The sequence below is a fragment of the Mytilus edulis genome, chromosome 10 (assembly GCF_963676685.1).
Source record: "Mytilus edulis chromosome 10, xbMytEdul2.2, whole genome shotgun sequence".
In the NCBI taxonomy this organism is placed as follows: Eukaryota; Metazoa; Mollusca; class Bivalvia; order Mytilida; family Mytilidae; genus Mytilus; species Mytilus edulis.
In genome coordinates this window covers 9,487,666-9,507,914 of record NC_092353.1, presented here as the reverse complement: position 1 = coordinate 9,507,914, position 20,249 = coordinate 9,487,666, and the positions used below count along the sequence as shown (strand labels likewise).

At 33.7% G+C, this 20,249-nt stretch overlaps 1 protein-coding gene and 2 long non-coding RNA genes across 4 annotated transcripts in view; 2 read left to right on the top strand and 1 right to left on the bottom strand.

The window, feature by feature from the left end:
* The first annotated feature begins 2,642 nt into the window (after positions 1-2,642).
* Positions 2,643-4,418, top strand: LOC139493343 (uncharacterized). The gene is made up of 2 exons (XR_011656981.1): positions 2,643-2,927; positions 3,855-4,418. It is a non-coding gene; the product is annotated as an uncharacterized lncRNA (long non-coding RNA).
* A 2,907-nt stretch (positions 4,419-7,325) lies between these two features.
* Positions 7,326-11,327, top strand: LOC139493342 (uncharacterized). Its single transcript, XR_011656980.1, has 2 exons — positions 7,326-7,534; positions 10,858-11,327. It is a non-coding gene; the product is annotated as an uncharacterized lncRNA (long non-coding RNA).
* A 2,720-nt stretch (positions 11,328-14,047) lies between these two features.
* Positions 14,048-20,249, bottom strand: part of LOC139493341 (pre-mRNA-splicing factor CWC22 homolog) — a 41,796-nt gene continuing 35,594 nt past the window's right edge. For both annotated transcript variants that reach the window (XM_071281664.1, XM_071281665.1), the window contains exon 2: positions 14,048-16,599. In XM_071281664.1, coding sequence (XP_071137765.1) covers positions 14,106-16,271 — 2,166 coding nt within the window. In that variant the 5' untranslated portion in view covers positions 16,272-16,599 and the 3' untranslated portion in view covers positions 14,048-14,105. The remainder of the gene's footprint in view (positions 16,600-20,249) is intronic.

Genomic DNA, 20,249 nt, shown 5'->3' with positions numbered 1-20,249 from the left:
CTACGAAATGACAATGTAAAACAATTCAACCGAGAGAACTAACGGCCTACTGTATGTACAAAAAACAAATATGTAACAAATAAACAAACGACAATCATTGAATTACAGGCTCCTGACTTGGGACAGGCGCATACATATAGAATAAGGCGGGACTAAATTTGTTAACGGGATCCCCACCCTTTACCTAAAATGACTTGAGTGCCAATGAGAACTCTCCACAAGAGATCAGATGACACAGGAATTAACTGCAATAGGTTACAATACGGTCTTCAACAATGAGCAAAGGTCATACCTCATAGTCACCTATAAAAGTTCCCGAAATGACAATGTAAAACAATTCAAACGAGAATAGAAACGGACAAATTCATGAACAAAAAATGAACGAAAAACAAATATGTAAACATAAACAAACGACAAATACTGAATTACAGGTTCCTTACATGCGACAGGCACATACATACTGAATAAGGCGGGATCTCCACCATCCCCTAACCTGGGACAATGCTTATTACATGTACCACACAACACAAAATAAAATTTGAAATTTGGTAGCGTCACCTTTACCGTTTATGAAAATTCGTGTCCCTATAAAAAACATAGAAAATGCTCAAAATTTCGTTTCCATTCTCTTAAATAAGTTTTACTCAATCAAACGTTATAAACCTTATACGCAATGCTTATTACCCCAAAACATAGATCTATGAAGTTCGATATTGGGTGGCGTCACTTTTACTGTTCATGAGTCATTATATGTAAGAAGATGTGGTATGAGTACTAATGATACAAATGTCAACACAGAGCCTTAAGATAGGAAAATGTTAAATATGTTGTTACCGTTCTTCAACTTCAGTTTGCCTTAACCAAATATTTTGAAACTTATACATAATGCTTATGGTCACATTTCCGGTCAAAATAACGTGTATCCTGCATCTATATGTGGAAGTTTACTGATGTTTTTTTCACAAGCAGGGGCATCTGTGGCCCATTGACATAGTTTACATTTATTTAAGTAAACAGCTTATTTACTTCCATTGAATTCTACTTTTAGAATTAACTTGTATATTTTTTCAGGATCTCGGTGCAGTTTGGTAACAGACAACGATATTTCAAGTTACATGTGACCAACATAACTGTGACAAAGTGTTTCACTAGATTGAGCTGTCTGTCTAAATGTACTTTAAAGGTTCTTTGCATTGAGTTCTGTTTATTGATATGCGTATACCTTCTGTGTGAATTTTTAAGATGTAAGAACAGACTATCCATATCTACATGTCCATGAAATGAAATGAAATCTAAGGTTAAATGATTAAAATATTTTGCATTACCTATCACAACTGTACTAAAGCAGTAAATGTTCTCTCTAATGGGGGTCTTGTTGGGGTTCTGATCCCGGATCTCGCTTACTGTTTTGTCAGATTCCCGTATCCCACTTACACTATGTACGTAAGCAATTCTCATTTTTTTTTTTGTAAATTCCCGTGTCCCGCTAGACTTCAATTCCCGTTTTCACGGCACAATAATTTGACTTTCACGTGTAACGCTTACAAAAAGTCAGTAATCCCGCGTCATGCTTAGACCCCAATGAGACCCACTCAAATTTTCACGGAAATTAAGGATTTACTTTTCATTTGAACCTAATATTCCTAAAAATTGAGAATGAAAATGTGGAATGTGTAAAAGAGACAATAACATGACAAACGAGCAGAAAGCAGTCGAAGGCCCTAATGGGTCTTCAACAAAGCGTGAAAATCCCTCGACCGGAGGCGGGCTTCAGATGGCCCCTAAACAAAGTGTGTACTAGTTCAAACTCCAAAACATAAAACTGAACTTACAATTAAAAACATACAAGATCAACAAAAAACAGAGACTCCTGACTTGTCGTCAAGGTAATCATATCAAGAGACACACCCAATATGGTCCGAGACCACAATTGTCGTCCCTTGATTTTCGTTGTCCAAATATCGTCCCTAGCGTTGATAGTAGGTTACTTGCCAATATTTTTTATTACCCTTCCAAATTTATTTCTTCATGTTTTATGCCTCAAAGTAAATAGGGGGTGAAATTATACTGTAAAAAAAGTTGGATTCAGAATTTTAAAGGAAAGTAGTGATTTGGTCGAGCTGAAAAAGGTTTTAAATTGCACTTCGGAAGCTGTCAAAAGATTTCAAGACGCCCTTAACATAAAATTGTCCATATTTTGAGTTAGAGCCGATGAAGTTTTCTATAATTTTAATTTAATTTGTCCCAAAAGTAGTACAACACACTGTAAAAATTTCATTGAGAAAACGCAGGTGGAATTTTTTTAATTTTCATTTATGTTCTAAAAGAAATGCACTACGAATTAATTGTGGTCTCGGACCATATCCAGAGGTCAAGAGTCAAAAAGTCATAGTCTGGTCAAGAGTCCCTTATATAAAAAAACACAAAGCAGATTTTGAGGAAATTAAGGGTAGTCGTGCTACACAAAACTAACAAATATATCTTTATGTCTAAAATAGATATAATAAGATGTGTTATGAGTGCCAATCAGACAATTCCTCATTTAATTCAAACAACATATACAAGTTGTACATTGAGGCCAAAGGTCAAGTTCACATCAAGTTTCGATTGACACTAGACTTACCAACTTATGACAATACATCTACATGCCATATATTCAGAAGCAAGGTCAATTGTCTGGATATAAATATGATAAGACAAAATCATGACACACATTCTTATCTCTCTGAGGTTATAAATGGCTTTGGCTAGATTTATTTTGTGCTTGTTCTTTTGTGGAATTTTTGCAATTGAAAATGATGAACTTCTGAAAAGAATGGAAATTTACGAAAAGAATCTCGAAACAGAGAAATCAAAGCTGTCTGTTATGGAAAATAAGATAACTGAATTACGACAATGGAAACGTAACATTGAACAAATATTTCAAGGTAAATCTAATGTAACATTAGATATTATTAGCTTCGCAAATCGAAAAATATGTTACCTATCCAATACCAAAGGTTTGAGACAATCTACTACTAGTATTACTAAATTGAGAATGGAAATTGGGATAGTGTCACAGAGAAAACTATCCCACCAAAGAGCAGAAACCAGTCGTAGGTCACCAATTTGTATTCAACAAAGCGTTAAAAAATCCTGCACCCGGAGACGGGCTTCAGCTGGCCCCTAAAAAAACCGTGTACTAGTTCAGTGAAAATGGGCGTTATACTTAACTCCAAAATATATAAATGAAATAAAATTAGGAAGCTTAATGGCTTAAAAAAAGCCATACGCTCATGACTTGGACAGGTACAAAAATGCAGCGATGTTAAACATGTTAAGTGAGATCTCACCCCACCCCCTATCCAAATGTAATAGTCTACGTAATTACAAGCTTATACTTATCAAATCACAAGCTAGAAAGGAAAAAGAGTTATTTTCCTTAGACAATAATTCTGTTTTAAAATCATTTGAGAGAACGGTTCCATCATGAATCTCACTTTACCCTCATTACTGGATATTTTTCGCTATGTAAACAGATTATGTGGTGCACGTGCGTTACGTCAAAATCTGAAAGTGAACTTCTGCTGGAGATCAAAATGGAAGTTTTTTTTTCTCTCTATGAAATTAAATACAATATTTTTAATAGAAAGTTTACATGTATCTGTTCATTTTTAATTGTGAAATTTTTTTTTTCCTATAACGGTTTTGCATTATCAAATCAAAATGGCTGCCTTTCAAGCATGCATTTATCTTGTAGATCCACTTAGATGACCATCGCTTGATTATATAAGGACACGTTTACCCTGTTTTAGATATGATTTTAGTGTATTTCAATTGATTTAAGACGATTGTATACCCTATCTGTATTCCAGGTAAAAATCGGAATGAAAGACTCCTTCTTGATCAACTTCCAGGTAAGACGGGTGTGGCTTTTTCTGCATATATATCGGCATCCTTTGACGCTCCATCATTTGGTGTTAAACATACGCTCATTTATGACAAAGTTGAATGCAATGTTGGAAATGGTTATGAAAACTTTACCGGAATCTTTCGGCCATCAGTTCCCGGGACATATGCATTTACATGGACAGTATGTGCTAGTGGAGCTCGAAATAGTGAGATCGGAGTGGAATTAGTCATCGATAATAAAGTCCATGGAAGTGTTTATGTTGATTCCGAATCATCTGCCGAGGAGGACTGTTCTTCGGGGTTTGTCATACATACCCTAAAGCTTGGGGATGTAGTTTACACAAGATCACAGGATGCATATCATGAAGGTACTGTAAAAAGCGATCAACAAGCTCGAACAACGTTTTCAGGATGGCTTTTGTTTTAATTTGAAACAGTACTAATCTCTTCACAATGTACTAAAAATATGCATCTTTAATTAAGTTGAGATTGCCCACATTTTAATCAAATAAATATTTTGGTTCTGTTTGGTTGTTTTTCTTATGGTTATTTTTCATGAGGAGGCTTTGGGTTTTTACCTCCTAAAACCGTGACATTTATATTCAAATTATATAGTTCAAGCCCTGCCGGAAAAAACAGAAGTTTTGAAATGCACATGTAATTCACCCAAGTAACTACCGAATAATCTGATCGTGTTCATACAATATATATACAGTGAACAGGTTGACATAGGCATATTGTAGATATTCGAACAATTAAATTATTCCTGTTGATATGCTTTGCCTATATAATAAGCCGTTTTGTTTTTTGTCTTTTGATATGTTACTTTGTTTGTGTTATAGTGATTGAGATTTTAACACAATGTTGACCTATTATTTTTTTTACACTTTTACTTTTTTATAACTGTTTGATTTGTTCATGATACGTTGTTGTCAATATAGTGAATTTTTTTTATGGAACTACCATACAAGTGTGAGGTTTTAGCTAGCTATTAAACCAGGATTCATCCAAAACAAATATACATTAGAACATTCCAAGTCAGGAATATGACAGTAGTGATCCATTCGTTTTATCTGTATGAGCCGTTGATTTTGCCATTTGATTAGAAAACTTTGTTTTAAATATCTCTCAGATTTCTGTATTTTTGTTATTTTATTTTTAACAATTAATAGTAATTAACAGTATCAATTTTAGCAGCGTTACTAATAATCTGTCTCGATGCCCTAATAGTATCGGAATCTACAATAAAACCTGCACAACATTTTTTTGCCTTTTGTGAAAAGAACAACAGTTACAAAATACAGGCAACATTACCCATGTGAAATTAACGCTCATCAGTCGGATAAAAACTGACAAAGACAAAAAGACCTGCAAGTTTTAATACTTAGCATTGTGTTTGAGGTAAACGAAAAGTGGAAGAGGAAAAAATTCAGTTACAGTGCGTATACGAAACAATTTGCATTTTTCCAAGTTATAAAAGGCGAAATGTTAAAATTAAAAAAACAAAACACTCGAGAACGGTAAGTACCACAATGCCATAATTCGAACTGTGTCAATTTGTTGTGGTTCTAAGCATTGTGTATAAGTGTCATACATGGAATTTGAGAGTGCGGGGACAAAACGTTTTCAAGTTACAAAGGAACATAACTGTAGAAAAGTCAGTGCCTAAATTAGAACTTTGTCTACGAATTCTGATTCATAATTATGTTCATCTGTCTTATCATGAAAATATTGCAAGGTTAATATATTTGACTTATACAAGAATAACTTAATTAACTGCAATTAATTTCTAACACACTGTGGTACCATAATCCCAGTAGCCGGTTTTTTTTTAATTTTTTTTTTTTTTTTTTTTTTTTTTTTTTTTTTTTTTTATAGTTTTCCGTTTGTAAAGGGTTGTTTAAGTAAGCTCCTAATGTTTGAAAGCAATATGTTTTACAACAGACAATCTCTGTATTCAAAACATTCTGCTTTCTTTATACTGATAACATCAAAATATTATAGCCTTAACTTTGATTAATTATAAGGATCCGATATTATTATTGATAGGCAATTATCAATATTTTTTTTAACTGTCCGAACACTGTCTAAATATAAACGACTTGTGATGACAGTTTTTAGTACATACAGTTATGTTTTTACCGGTCAATTCAAATTTGAACTTAATGAGATTATGGGGAAATCTTCTCAATACTATCAATACTATCTAATTTCAACATAGATTATGGGGAAATTTCTTCAACTGATAGTCAACGATATCGAATTTTAATATAATGAGATTCTTGGGAAGTTTCCCCAATTGATGGTCAACAATGTTTTAAAGCTTTTGTTTTCCAAATAATTATCTTATCGTGGGGATAATCTAACGTTATTGGTTTTATGTGTGTATGTGGGGATATATCCCCTTTGGTACTTTTTATTTCAAGGAGAATGATTCCTTTCATGGAGTGGGGAGATTATCCCAAATTTGATAAAATCATGTAAGTGCATTGTCATCATCTAATGAAGTTGTTGACAAATATTACATTTTTTATTCACATCGTCACCCGAATTTAAAACCACAAAAAATAAAATAAAATAGAAATTGTCTTTTTCAAATAGAACATATATGTTAACGATTATTTCTGACTTGGAACATGCATGTCTTTATGTCGAAAATAGTGAATTAAACCTGGTTTTATAGCTAGCCATGCCTCTCACTTCTATGACAGTCGCATTGAATACCATTAAAAAGACAACAATTAATCTGTGAGCAAAACAAACAGATCTGTAAGGAAAACTTTGTAAAAAAATGGGGAACCTATGTCAACATTGTAATATAATCTTAATCACTTATAAAACAAAGAAACACAAATTGGCTTTTAGAAAACCCACCAATTCACAGATTTTTAATATCATGAAAGCCTCTAATATTTACTAATGTATTTTTTTTCTTACTAACAAGTAGTCACACATAGTCATACAGTTTTCATCAATTTAGACCTGAGTTATGCCGCTTTGTCCGACGATAATCAATTTAAACAACTCAAACTGAAAATTAGAAAAATGCTAAAATGTTCGTCGCCTCGACCTACATGTACCTCAACATATCTTTACAGAACTAAGAAAACATGATCCGAGATTAATTCTGTACAATGCTTTTTTTTTTGCAAGATGTAAAGGAAAAATTTGAAAATTTAAACCTAACACATGCAAAGTGTAAAAAACGTATTATACAATTTCTTTTGGAAAGCCAACACTTGTGAACAGATTGTGTTCTTCTGTTCTTTTACATGCTTCTGTGTATGATAATAATATCAAATGGTTTGTTCATTTATTTCTGTCAACTCATATGGAGGTTAATACGCACAGAGTTTTTTTGAAAATCTGAATAATAACAGATTATTAATAAGTATGACTATATTTTGATAAGAACAGAACATTGACACATATTCTTATCTCTCTATGTTTAAAATGGTATGGTATAGAATTATTCTGTGCTTGTTCTTTCAGGGTATTATTGCAGCCAGAAATGATATTAATTTGGAAAATCTTTTGAACCGAATGGAAACTTATGAAAAGAAAATAGCCAAACTTGAAATGGAGGTTGAACGGATGTCTGTAATTGAGAAAGAGGCAGCCGAATTACGACAAATAGTTCAAGGTAAACTATTAGTATATTGCGTAATCTTAAATAAACATCGTACTTCCTTCGATTATCTTGTTACAAACTGATTAGGTCGTAAAATAATGAAATACGTTCAAATAATGTAATAATGTATTAATGTTTAGATGATTAAAAAAAACGAAAACTCAAAGTCAATTTACTGTAAAGCAATTTTTGATATGGTATCTACATATGGGTATACTCTACATTTTATCTACCTTCCATCACTCTGTATCTATTTGTTCAGATTTTGTAAAAATTACTATAAGGTCATGTGACGTCAATCATGGCTTGAACCGTGACACAAATACGAGCCAAATCCTTTGCAAATTTTAACAATAAATATCGATACAGGCCGTTGTAGCACAAATACTAAAAAACAAACAAAAAACTTAAAAACCAAAAGCCATACAAATATATAAAAACCAATGCAGTTCCATTGGAATATTATATAATATAAAAAATAAAAGAACTACAAAGGAATTGAGGACAAAAATGAGTTTCCTTTGAACTTTGATTTATGCTAAGAAATTAACGTTACCTTACGTAAAACTTTCCTTAATAGTTTAATAAACACCTGTATGTATCTATGTCACTAAGTTTATATGATGAATACCACATTTTGGATTTTTGTCTGAATAATCTTGACATATAGAAAAATATTTAAATTGAGTTATTTCCCTTTGAACTTATTACTTCGTTAAAATCTTTGAGTTACAATATATATATATAAATGTCTAAAAATATAACTTAAACACACTAATTAATACATTAAAAAGTTCTATTAGATGTTAAATAGAAATACGCAATATTTCGCTAAACAAATTAGCTTTATCAGGCGTGTGCATCTCTCAAGGTGAAATCGGATGCATGACAAAAAAATATTTTTGTAGCTTAATCTATACAAGAGTTGAGGAAAAGTGTAACATATTGATTGCTGTTGCATAAAATATGTTTGTAGCTACAACTACATGAAGTTGGAATAAAGGTTTAACACATTTATAGATGTTCGATTAATTGTATGAATTTCTATAAATTAATTTGTATGATTTCAAGATAATTATGGTTTTGATTTGTTTTTAAATCTTTTTTCGTCTCTCTCATTGAGTCCATCAGGTTCAAGAGTTCGTAACTGGTGCATCCAAAATCTCTCTCTTTTTTGTCTTCCTTGTGTATCCCAATTTTGATTTTTCTCAATGATTTGAAATGTGACGTTTTCAAAATCATGTCCTGCTCTTAAAAGGTGTCTTGTAATTGGGCAGTTCCTTTCTTTTGTATAAAATGACCGATGGTTATTTAGTCGGATGTTAAATGGTGTTTCTGTTTCACCAACATATTGTATTTTGCAAGTTCCACACGTTAGAACATAAATGCAATTTTGCGTTTTGCAATTTGATGTTATGAATATGTTGTATTTTTTCTTTGTGACTGTGCTGACGAATTGGGTTTCCATCACCTCCCGTTATGGCTTACCGCAGACCCAAAAACCTCAAAGATATTCTAGTAACATCCAAAGTATCTAAACAGGAGATATCAACAATCGGAGGTTATACACCATGCGGAACGGGCAATTGTAAGTGCTGCAGAGTCGCCACTATCGAAACCCAATTCGTCGAACATCTATAAATGTGTTAAACTTTTATTCCAACTTCATGTAGTTGTAGCTACAAACATATTTTATGCAACATCAATCAATATGTTACACTTTTCCTCAACTCTTGTATAGATTAAGCTACAAAAATATTTTTTTGTCATGCATCCGATTTCACCTTGAGAGATGCACACGCCTGATGAAGCTAATTTGTTTAGCGAAATATTGCGTATTTCTATTTAACATCTAATAGAACTTTTTAATGTATTAATTAGTGTGTTTAAGTTATAATCTTAGACATTTATATAATTTTAATTCAGTAACTGTATCAGTTTATTTTCACAAACTGATCCACGCTTAAATAGATTGAATGTTGATTGTTGCTATTTTTAGACATTATATATATATATATATCCTCTAAAAATAAAGTTACATTCTTAGACACTTATATATATATTATATTAAGAGATTCAATGAAGTCGATGAGGCAGTTGCAACGACACAGACATGTGTATTTTCATAAAGGTCAGAGCCTCTCCAACTTCAAAAACTGAAATATATTTTGATAATGCAACCTTTGGACCAAGTTTTCAAAAGACATCACACAGTCTTATCTCCGTATTTCTATATTTAAAAATTTTTCTCAGTCGGTCGGATTAAAACTTCATTAAATTCAAAGTGTAGTGACTATCAACATATCCTTACGATGTGAAATTATCATTTATATTAAGATATTAACCAAATCTCAACTCTAACGAGTATTTTGATACATTATTATCGTATTCGCAATGTATGATTACCAATTAGACAATTTTCTACCAAAGACCAAAATTACATAAGGGCTACTAACTTGGTTACCATACACCTATAACAATGATAAAACCACAATCTGCAAAACAACCTATGAAAGGCTCCAACATGACAAATCAAAACAAATCACATGCAAAAACCACTCCACTACATGCTCCTGATACAAATACAAAATGTGGCGGGTTAACCATGTCAATTTAGACAAGTTTGCGAAACCATTGTGACATCACTATCCAGATTATAGTCATCTGATTAATTTTCAAAGGCTTGTCAAGTTGCGGTATAAATATGTGTATGATATTTTCTACTTTGATATAAAGGCTTTCAACCTACATCTGCCTCCTAGCTCATCTGCTTCCTAGCTCCTCCTTGTGAATAGTCAATATGCGGATATTTATTGACATACGGTCGCTTTTTCGGTCGTATTGTGTTATGTAAACTGGTTTTGTGAAATACATTCCTCGCCTTATTATGTACAAATGTATAAATATATGAATATATATTTATATAGAGAATAGTAAGGCATCCAGCGTGCAATGATACTTTTTGTTTGTTAATCACCAAGATGTTGGTATTAAGATACCGTTATGTTACCAGTAATGTGCCCTCTCTCTTTTGTCTCCTGCCACGCTCTCATTGCAAGAATGTCAATAGCATCCGAAGCACATATCATCCATATCTTGTTTTACTTTCTTATTATATTTAAGATATGCATGTAGCAAGTAGGTTACCTTTAATAGCCGTATTTGGCACAACTTTTTGGAGTTTTCGGTCCTCAATGCTCTTCAACTTTGTATTTATTTGGCTTTTTTAACTATTTTGATCTGAGCGTCACTGATGAGTCTTATGTAGACGAAACGCGCGTCTGGCGTATTAAATTATAATCCTGGTACTTCTGATAACTATCTATATATTGCAGGTAATAGTCGACATCAAAGGTTTCTTCTTGATGAAGGTCCTGGTGTGGCCTTCTCTGCCTACAAATCAGCATCTTTTGACGCTCCATCATTTGGCGTTAAACATACGTTCATTTATGACCATGTTGAATGCAATGTTGGAAATGGTTATGAAAATTTTACTGGAATCTTTCGACCATCAGTTCCCGGGACATATGCATTTACATGGACAGTATGTGCCAGTGGAGACGTTAATAGTGAGATCGGAGTGGAACTAGTCATCGATAATAAAGTCCACGGAAGTATTTATGTCGATTCCGAAAGGCATACCGAAGAACACTGTTCTACTGGGTTCGTCATACATACACTTAAAACTGTAGACGTAGTTTACACGAGATCACAGGGTGCAGGACACGAAGGTACCATCAGAAGCGATAAATATGCCAGGACAACATTCTCAGGATGGCTTTTGTTCTATTAAAAGTGAAAAATATTGCACTTTTGTTTTACTAGTATTTGTACACATTTTTGTTTTATATTTTGTGTACCTATTTATTGGGAGGGGGAATGAGGAAGGAATTTTGTGTTTATAGTTTACACATTCTGTTTTTTGGTCGGGTTGTTATCGGTACTGGTTCTTTGAATAATCTCATCCTTAACAGTGTTTTCAAATAAACGTACGTAATAAGAGTACGATATTCTAGTTCTTTATTGAAATGCATGACAAATAGATATAGGAAGATGTGGAATGAGTGCCAATGAGACAACTCTCCATCCAAGTTACAATTCATATGTATTGTATATATTGTATTATACTATTGAATGAACTTATGAACTTTCAATATGTCGCTTCTTATCGCATTGGTTGACTCAATGCAGCGTGCTTGCCTGGAATTTGGGATGTTATGGTTTATGGCCGTTCCTATTTTGTTTCGTATCTGTTTCATTGGCATTTGCCTTGCACTCGTGGGATTTTGTCTGATGCTTGGTCCGTTTCTGTGTGTGTTACATTGTAGTGTTGTGTCGTTGTTCTCCTCTTATATTTAATGTGTTTCCCTCAGTTTTAGTTTGTTACCCCGATTTTGTTTTTTGTTCATGGATTTATGAGTTTGAACAGTCGTATACTATTGTTGCCTTTATTTATATATTTATTTTCATTTATCAAAATAAGTTTTCTAATTTTATGGAGATAACCTTAATAAAAACAACACAGTTTACAGTTGTTTTGTATGTAGTTACCACACTTTGTAATTTTACGGCGCGTGCAATAGTAAATATCTCATGCTTATTCAGAATGAGTCCAAAACACAATTGAAGCAATTGGTAGCGCCTGCATGCGAGTCGACAAGCCCGAAATGTGAGAATTTAAGTGATCATTCAAAAGAAAAGAAATTTGGATTTTGCCTTGAAATTAAAGTTCCCTACGGGTAATTACGAGAGGTGTAGCAGGTATTCGTTAACTTGCAGAGAGGGTGACACTAACATGTTCCCTTTCCGAAGTGGCTGTGTATTTTTATACATCCCTGATAGCGAAAGGGACGCCCCTCTTCAACAAGAAGTGTACGGTCAGACGACAGAAGTCCAAGCGATAACCAAATTTCTCCACCCTATATGGTCTTTGGTTCGGCAACGAAATGTCGACCAAATTAAAGTTTCAAGTAAAACCATGAAAGTCTCTTACATTGCATCGTTGAACTTTAATTTCATATTGAATGTCGTCCAAGTTTTATCCACCAATGTATGTACATGTACTCTCAATCTGTGTTTTGTGTCTTTTTTATATAACCACGGCTTGCAAGTGCTACATTCAACAACTTTTGTTGTAAAAAGTTTGTTATACAGATCTTATTGTGTTTTGACATTGTCATATTCAAAATGCTCATACATATCAGTTTTATAGTGCATGAAATTTACCTGTTAGAACAGATCTACATTTTTATTTATAGTGGATTGGGAAACAAGCTTAAGTTATTGCAACTTATATAAATCCGTTTTCACTGGTGTGAGTGCTGCCTTGTATAGGGTACTAGTATTAGTCTGCACTTTTTCGAAATCTACATGGGTGTCTTTTACGTGCAAGAGATATTGCTCACTCTTAACACGGTTCAGTCATTGATCATCCCCTTCCGACGGACTATCATCGTTCCTCAAGACCATACTCGCAAATTGTGTCAAGCTTGGGATAGCCGAAAATTTGGTCCCAGAAATTTTCACCCGGAACGGGATATGGTCTACCTGCTCGATTTTAATGACATTTCGAGTACCTCAAGTGTCTCTGTAGAGATAAACATGTCTTAGAGAAAACATTAAATTCGTCTGTAATGATCAATCTAAATGAAATTTTACTCCAAAAGATGCCTATTATATAATAGAAGTTCTAAATTTCCTTGCTTTATAGATTTAAACGATATTTTAAGTAAAACATTACCCTGGTATCATAGATTTATACGACGTTTTAATTTTCCGAGATTTACCTTTAAGGTAGTATTTGCATTCCAGAATTTAGGTTGCTCTTTTGTGTACCCTACCTAAGTCAATGTATCTGAACAGTGTGATTGGGACAAAAAATACAGTATCAACTGAACATACTTTCCCAAACTGAGGGATGAATCAGGTGTAGAAAAATATGTAATCTAAAATACATGCCTCGAATAGGTGTAAAAACGAGGATTTTTCAAAAAAAAATCGTTTATTGAAATAATTTTACATACAGATGAAAATGAATTTTTGGGATTTTTTTTTAATTTTGTATTCACTGCACGATAAAAGACATAAAAGCACTAGTGACCTTCGGTTTTTAAAAATAGCAAAAAAAGTAAACGGTCATGAAACACATTCAAATTCATTTCTGAATAGTAAAATGAAAGTACTTCAGTTAAATGTGAATGTAGAATTTTTCGCAGTGTTAGAAATGGGTGAAAATTCTAAAAAGGCTATCATTATCCCCTATGGACCAGGAAATACTACCGTGCCACCACTATGATAATCAAAGGTGACATTGTAAGTCCATTAGTATTCCGACATAAAAACACGAATATACCAAAATCCCTGAAACTTACCTGGCCTATGTAGGACAGATCATAAGTAAAACAGCCCCTAATTCCTACCTTGTCCAGAATAGATCACAAGTGATGTAGTCATATATTATATGTGTAATTCAGAACCCTGCTGTATGGTACGTATAGGGCCATTACATTATAAAGCTCTAAATAATTTAGATTTTATCCAAGAGTTTCAATTTAATAAATATATAAAAATACTACGTTACAAATTAGTTTCTAGAAAGAGCACCAATGGACCTAGATGTCATATGTGACTCAGGAGACAGTCTTGTTCCATCACATATCCCACAATCCTCAGATTTTCTACTTTGCATAGATACCGTTGATATCCGGAAGACATTTCTATCATAAAAAGACTCACTAGATGGAGACACTGTATGCCCGTTGGTATGTTTATAAATAACTTCTAATGGATCAGTTGATCTACTAGAGACCATATCATGCATATAGCTTCGCTGGGCCGTTAGATCCTTTTCCTGTCGCAATGATAATTTGACCTCCTTTGTTTCCTCTTCCTCCTTGGGAAGACTCACGTGAATACTTTGTTTAGCCTTTGAAATAAATCCTTTCCTATGAGAGGGGGATAACATCGGAATACTATACACAGAGCTTCGTGAAGAATCCAAACTAATACGCGAAATATTTGTCTCTCGCTTTTGTTCCGAGTCAACGTCACTCGCTTGCGTCGGACTTCTCCTGTCAATGTCTGACTTGGATGAGTCATGGATTGTTGTTGTTTCTTCGTCTTCCTCCTCTACAAAATCATGTACGCTCGGAAGACGTATCATACTAGAATTTGTCTGAGATATTCGGCCATCGTCAGATTCTGGCATAGACATATCATCTCTCGGATTAACCTTTTGAAAACGAATCGTTCTCTGGTGCATTATGGTTGCGGATTTGCCTATGTTATATTTGTCTTTATCTGCTGTAGTTTTATTTTGAGGAAGTTCGACATCGGTTTTATCAGTTTGATTAAAGTTAATATTTGTATTTTCCTTGTTCATAGCTCTATAGTGAGAGGCATTAGGCCTCTCAGAGGAAACTCGTCTAATGCATGTTTTTTCATCGGACTTGGAATGAATTTGTGCAGCACCTTCGGATTTCAATCCTTCTCTCATTGTTGTCCAATTATTAGTTCTCACATGAGAAATGTTTGATATAATCAGGGGATTAGTTTTCTGTCCTTCTCCGTTGGGTGCTAAAGCAAGAAATCTGTGTAATTTAAACTCTTTTTCACGTTTTTTCGAGTGTTTATTTCGATCGTTTTCCCTACCGTCATGAGAGGATCGATGTTTTGTATCGACATTTCCCTCTGACTTCCGATGTCTATCCCGTTTGTCCGTAGAACAATTTTCTATATAACTATGGTCATGTTTATGCGAATAATGATATCGATTATTATGTCTTGGACTTGCAGAAGTCTTAGACTGCACATCCGAATCACGACTCAATAGTTTACTCCGACTTGCTATGCTTATTTCACTTGATCGTGATGATCTCATAGAGTCACTAGTTTTTAAATCCGATCTGATTTTATCACCGACGGTAAAATTAGCTGGAGCTGTTTTTACCGGACTTTCAGCTGACCGTCGCTCGGGTGATTTTACATTATATGTATCAGGTCGTGGTGATCCAGAGGGTTTCTGCTTTTGTAAAAACCTTATAACTTGTTTCATGTTAAGTTTATCAGGATCATGATCAGTGATAGGCGTATTACTACGCGGTAGCTGATTTACATTCAACTTGTACTTTTTCCGTTTCTGAGCCTGTTCCTTTGCATACAATTCTTTCTGCTTCTGTAACTCTATTTCTCCAGGGGTATACGGCAATGTTTTTTTAAATCCATTTTGTTTGTATAAGAATTTTTTATCAGAAAGTGTTGGCTTTGGAAGCCCATTTGACACGGAACTAGAGGCTGACACGGTTGACACGGACACTCCGGTATCAATACTTGATATACTATTTCTTCGTGGTGTTACAGCCCCACATTGTTCATTCAAATCTTGGACTGAAAATTTAACCATCATGTCGCTGCGATTTTCCCTCATCGATGAATGTCGAGCTATTTTTCGGAACTTTTTATCTTTTCTGACACACGTTGTTGGTAAACGTCCTGAATAAGACGCAGCGTCCGAAACCTCTGACTGAAAATCACTAAAATCAAGTGATGAATACGTATCCACAGTATTCAGTGATATTCCAGAATGACTTCTTGTAACAGCTAATACTGGGAAGCACCTGTTGTTTGTATCTGTCCCGGATGAAGCTGATTGTTTATATTTAGCACTATTTTGAATGTTTTTGTCAGCAAACGGGACAATCTGTACAATGGAGGGTTTCCAAGCATCACCCACGAACACTACAGCACTCATTATTATTGCAATAGAACAATTCTACGACTAACACATCTACCTTCACGAACACAACTAGATTACTTAAACTATACATTGAGATAGGGTTTTAGGAGGTCAGGGGACACAAATAAATGGTTTTAGTATTAACACACATCGTAAAGCACGTAATCCTTGGTTTAATAATCTTTATAATCATTATATCTAATCCATTAAATTTCTATTTCAGCTGATCCATTTATGAACTCGATCATAAGTATATCTTATATGAATAAATACATAAATCCATTGTATGTGGACTTGATCGTTGCTTCAACTAAAAGCGATTACTCCGAGATTGTACTTAAATCTGAAATGTAAATTAAAAATAAATGAGTTTATAAAGTAATAGTAATGTATCATCTAGATGTGAAATTTGTGAAATATTATACGAAATCCGTTGTCGAATCTTTATTATTCAAAATTCTAATTATATATTGAATGAAAGATACACATCATCATATTTTCTGTTTAAACTACAAAATGACGTTTATATATATATATGTACACATTGTTTTGTTCTAGGTGCTTAACACGCGTCTTCTTTTTTGTGTGTGCAACGAATTAGATCAGTCTTTATAATATTTGTTTTGCTGTGTATATGTATATTCATATTTTGCATGATGTACTATAAAGTGGACACAGGAAGACCAGAAAGGTACTATTCTTACATAACTAAAAGAGAAATAGCGAATTCATAATATAATTTTGTTTGATGAGACCCATTTTGTAGCAAACATTCATTTATAAATCATTAAGATTAACCTGTAGCGCTGACCGCGTACGGCTAGATGGCTAGATTAAGGAAAACATTGTTTTCGAACAATAATTATTCTACTTTACCTTGTATAATTCACCACTGTTTAATTGTACATCATGTTTTAATTTGGTTAATGCCCCCTCCCCTCTCGCTAATGATCGTGCATGGCGGGCAAGGGAAACAACTCAAACATAAAGTATATCAATTAAAAAAATATCGGTTGAAGCAAGTCACTAATAGGACACAGTATAACATTTTTGCCATTTGCGGCTTTGGTTTTATCAGATATGTGAACTTTAAAATTATCTTTATAAATTCCACAGATGGTATTTTGTAACATTATATAAACATAATATATTTGAGACCGATGTGACATTAACGACTAGGCGCAAAATATTGAATAAAAAAAATGGTTTTGCCTGATTGATTGTTGGTTAATAAACGTCCAGTGGTAAATATTCCATGCATGTTCAGTATAAAAACAAATTAAGGTTAGTCATGTAATGATAACGTCCAGGATGAAGGTCGTGGAAATTTGGACTGCCACCGGAAAACGAGGATATATTTGACAGAACTTTAACCTTGCAACCGGCTACATATATATTCGGACCCTGAAATAGTTGTTGCAAAGGTTCTTAAAGTACAGAGAGCGTGGTTTCATTGCAACAGGCCGCCAATAGATACAGACTCCTGAAAAAGATGTTGCAAGAGTTCTAAACGTGCAGAAAGCGCGGCATTTTTTTCAGAAGGCAGCTTATAGATACGGATCCCTAAACAAGTTGCTACAAGAGTTCTAAACGTGGAGAGAGCGTGGCATTCTTTGCAGCAGGCCGCCTTTAGATAAAAACCCCTGAAAAAGATGTTGCAATGGTTCTTAATGTGCATAGAGCGTGGCATTATTTTGCTGATCAGACGTGTCGGCGTACTTGTACATCCTAAACAGATAAACGGACGTCCCACTGTGGCAAGGGCTGATCAGACGTGTCGGCGTACTTGTACATCCTAAACAGATAAATGGACGTCCCACTGTGGCAAGGGTTTCACTGCCAGTCGTAAGAAGACAAAAGTGACCATATCTCTTTTCCCTTTTATGCACGTTCTTGTTTAAAATACATTCTGTCTAACAAATGTACCTCAAGTGAAATGAATAAAGCGTCAACTCTTCGATTTTCTCAGGGCACAGGAGTGTGCCATGATCTAAATTAGATATGAGAAAATAATTCCTCTAATACCCCCGGCTATTTGTTGACGGATCAAGCAAGAACAAAAATAAAAGTAGCACAAAAAGAAAGTATAGTCAAGTATTCATGAGCATGTTACGGTCCAATATGGTTAAACTCATCCATATTCTCTTTTATGGGGTCTTAGAAATCAATTTCTATTAGAATCTGAATATCAACGCGCCAATATAAACATATAAACTTAGTCATTGTTTTAGTGTTTACAAAGAACAAATAAAGGTCTGAAGTATACGTATCAACGATATATACTTATAGGTCATTGAGAATATACATAAGGGTATTTAATCTTTGTGTTATTAAGTAATTTATACTTCTTAATCTATTGATACTTTAAATTATACAAAGAGAGGTAATTTATTTTGATTTGTTTAACACTAAGTGATATAATGATTTTATATCTACATCGATTTGATTCCGAATGAGAGATTATGATATTTCGATCAACAAGGACAAAGTGTACCATGATCTTTGTTTAACATTTTAAGAGAGATCCGAGACCACACGAAGTCCTACATGCGTTCCAGTCAGTCACTATGCCAATGTGTACAACAAGGTGGTCGTTTTTGTTAAGTCAATAGATACACACATATTATATATAAATACGCAAATATCCTGTAAAGTGACTAGGAAGTGAATACAGGATAGGTCATTCGGTACGCAAACTTCATACCAAATATAGATAGGATAGGGGCGAAAGATACCATAGGAACATCCAAACTCATAAATCGGAAATAAACTGACAACACCATGTCTAAACCAGAAAAGGACAAACAGACACAAAAGAGTACACAAAACGCAACATAGAAAACTAATGATTAAGCCAGACGAACCCTACCGAAAACAGGGAATGATCTCAGATGCTCCGGAAGGGTAGGCAGATCATGCTCCACATGTGGCAGCCTTCTTGCTGTTCATGTTTTGATAGATATTACATGGAACATTCCAAAATAAAACATCTTATAAAGTCATGCGTAGAATAATTTTATTAAAAAATACAACCAGACACCATTCGATGTCGCTATAAGAAAAATAGAAAGATGTATTTTAAAAGAAGCCATTGGCAACACAATTAGTAAGATACTTTTGTACTACACCGTGGGTCCATATTACTCGACGTTTAGTATAGTAATTGACAAACATGTAACTCAACATATCAGAATACCATTAAAACATACGAGCACGACAAAGTCTTAGAAGTAACTGAAAGCCGTGTGTGTCACTAGTTAGTTTTACCATTGTTAGAATCCACTGCAATATGCATTCATTATGTATATTGCTTTTTTTACAATTGTAAAAAAGCAACATATGTGTATAAAAAAACTAATTAATTGGGTTTTGGATATTTCATAATGTTTATATACATAATTCTGCTCAACAATGCTTAATGATCCGAAGTTATCTTATGGAATAATAGTCTCATTTAAATAATCATTCATTGTAAACAGAATGCTTGAGGTACTTTATATAAGACGGAAAACAGGGAATGTGATAAAGAGAAAACAAACCAACCAAAGAGCAAAATACAGAACAAAGTGTTCAAAGCTGACAGAAAATCCCGCAACAGGATTCAGGATTCAGCTGGTCTCTTTACAATTCATGTATACTAGTTCATCGATCATTCTCTTACACGAGTATTATGTATATTAATGTACCGCATATTGAAATAGAGTAGCGTGTAATAAAACATACAATTACAACTTTTTACTGTTACTTGTATGCGTTATAAAGAATATACTGCACATCTACACAAGTATTATCTAGACCAAATAATTATATAGACATAAATACGTAGTATTGACAATAAATTACAGGTTTCATTCAATTTAATAGCAATATCATTGCATTGTGTCTTCTAAAAGAAATTAAAGTTATACATCCGTCTCAAATAATTTAATGTATTTAAACTTCCTTAGTTATATCAGCATTATATAATAGGAATAGTTATATTTGCTTTCCATA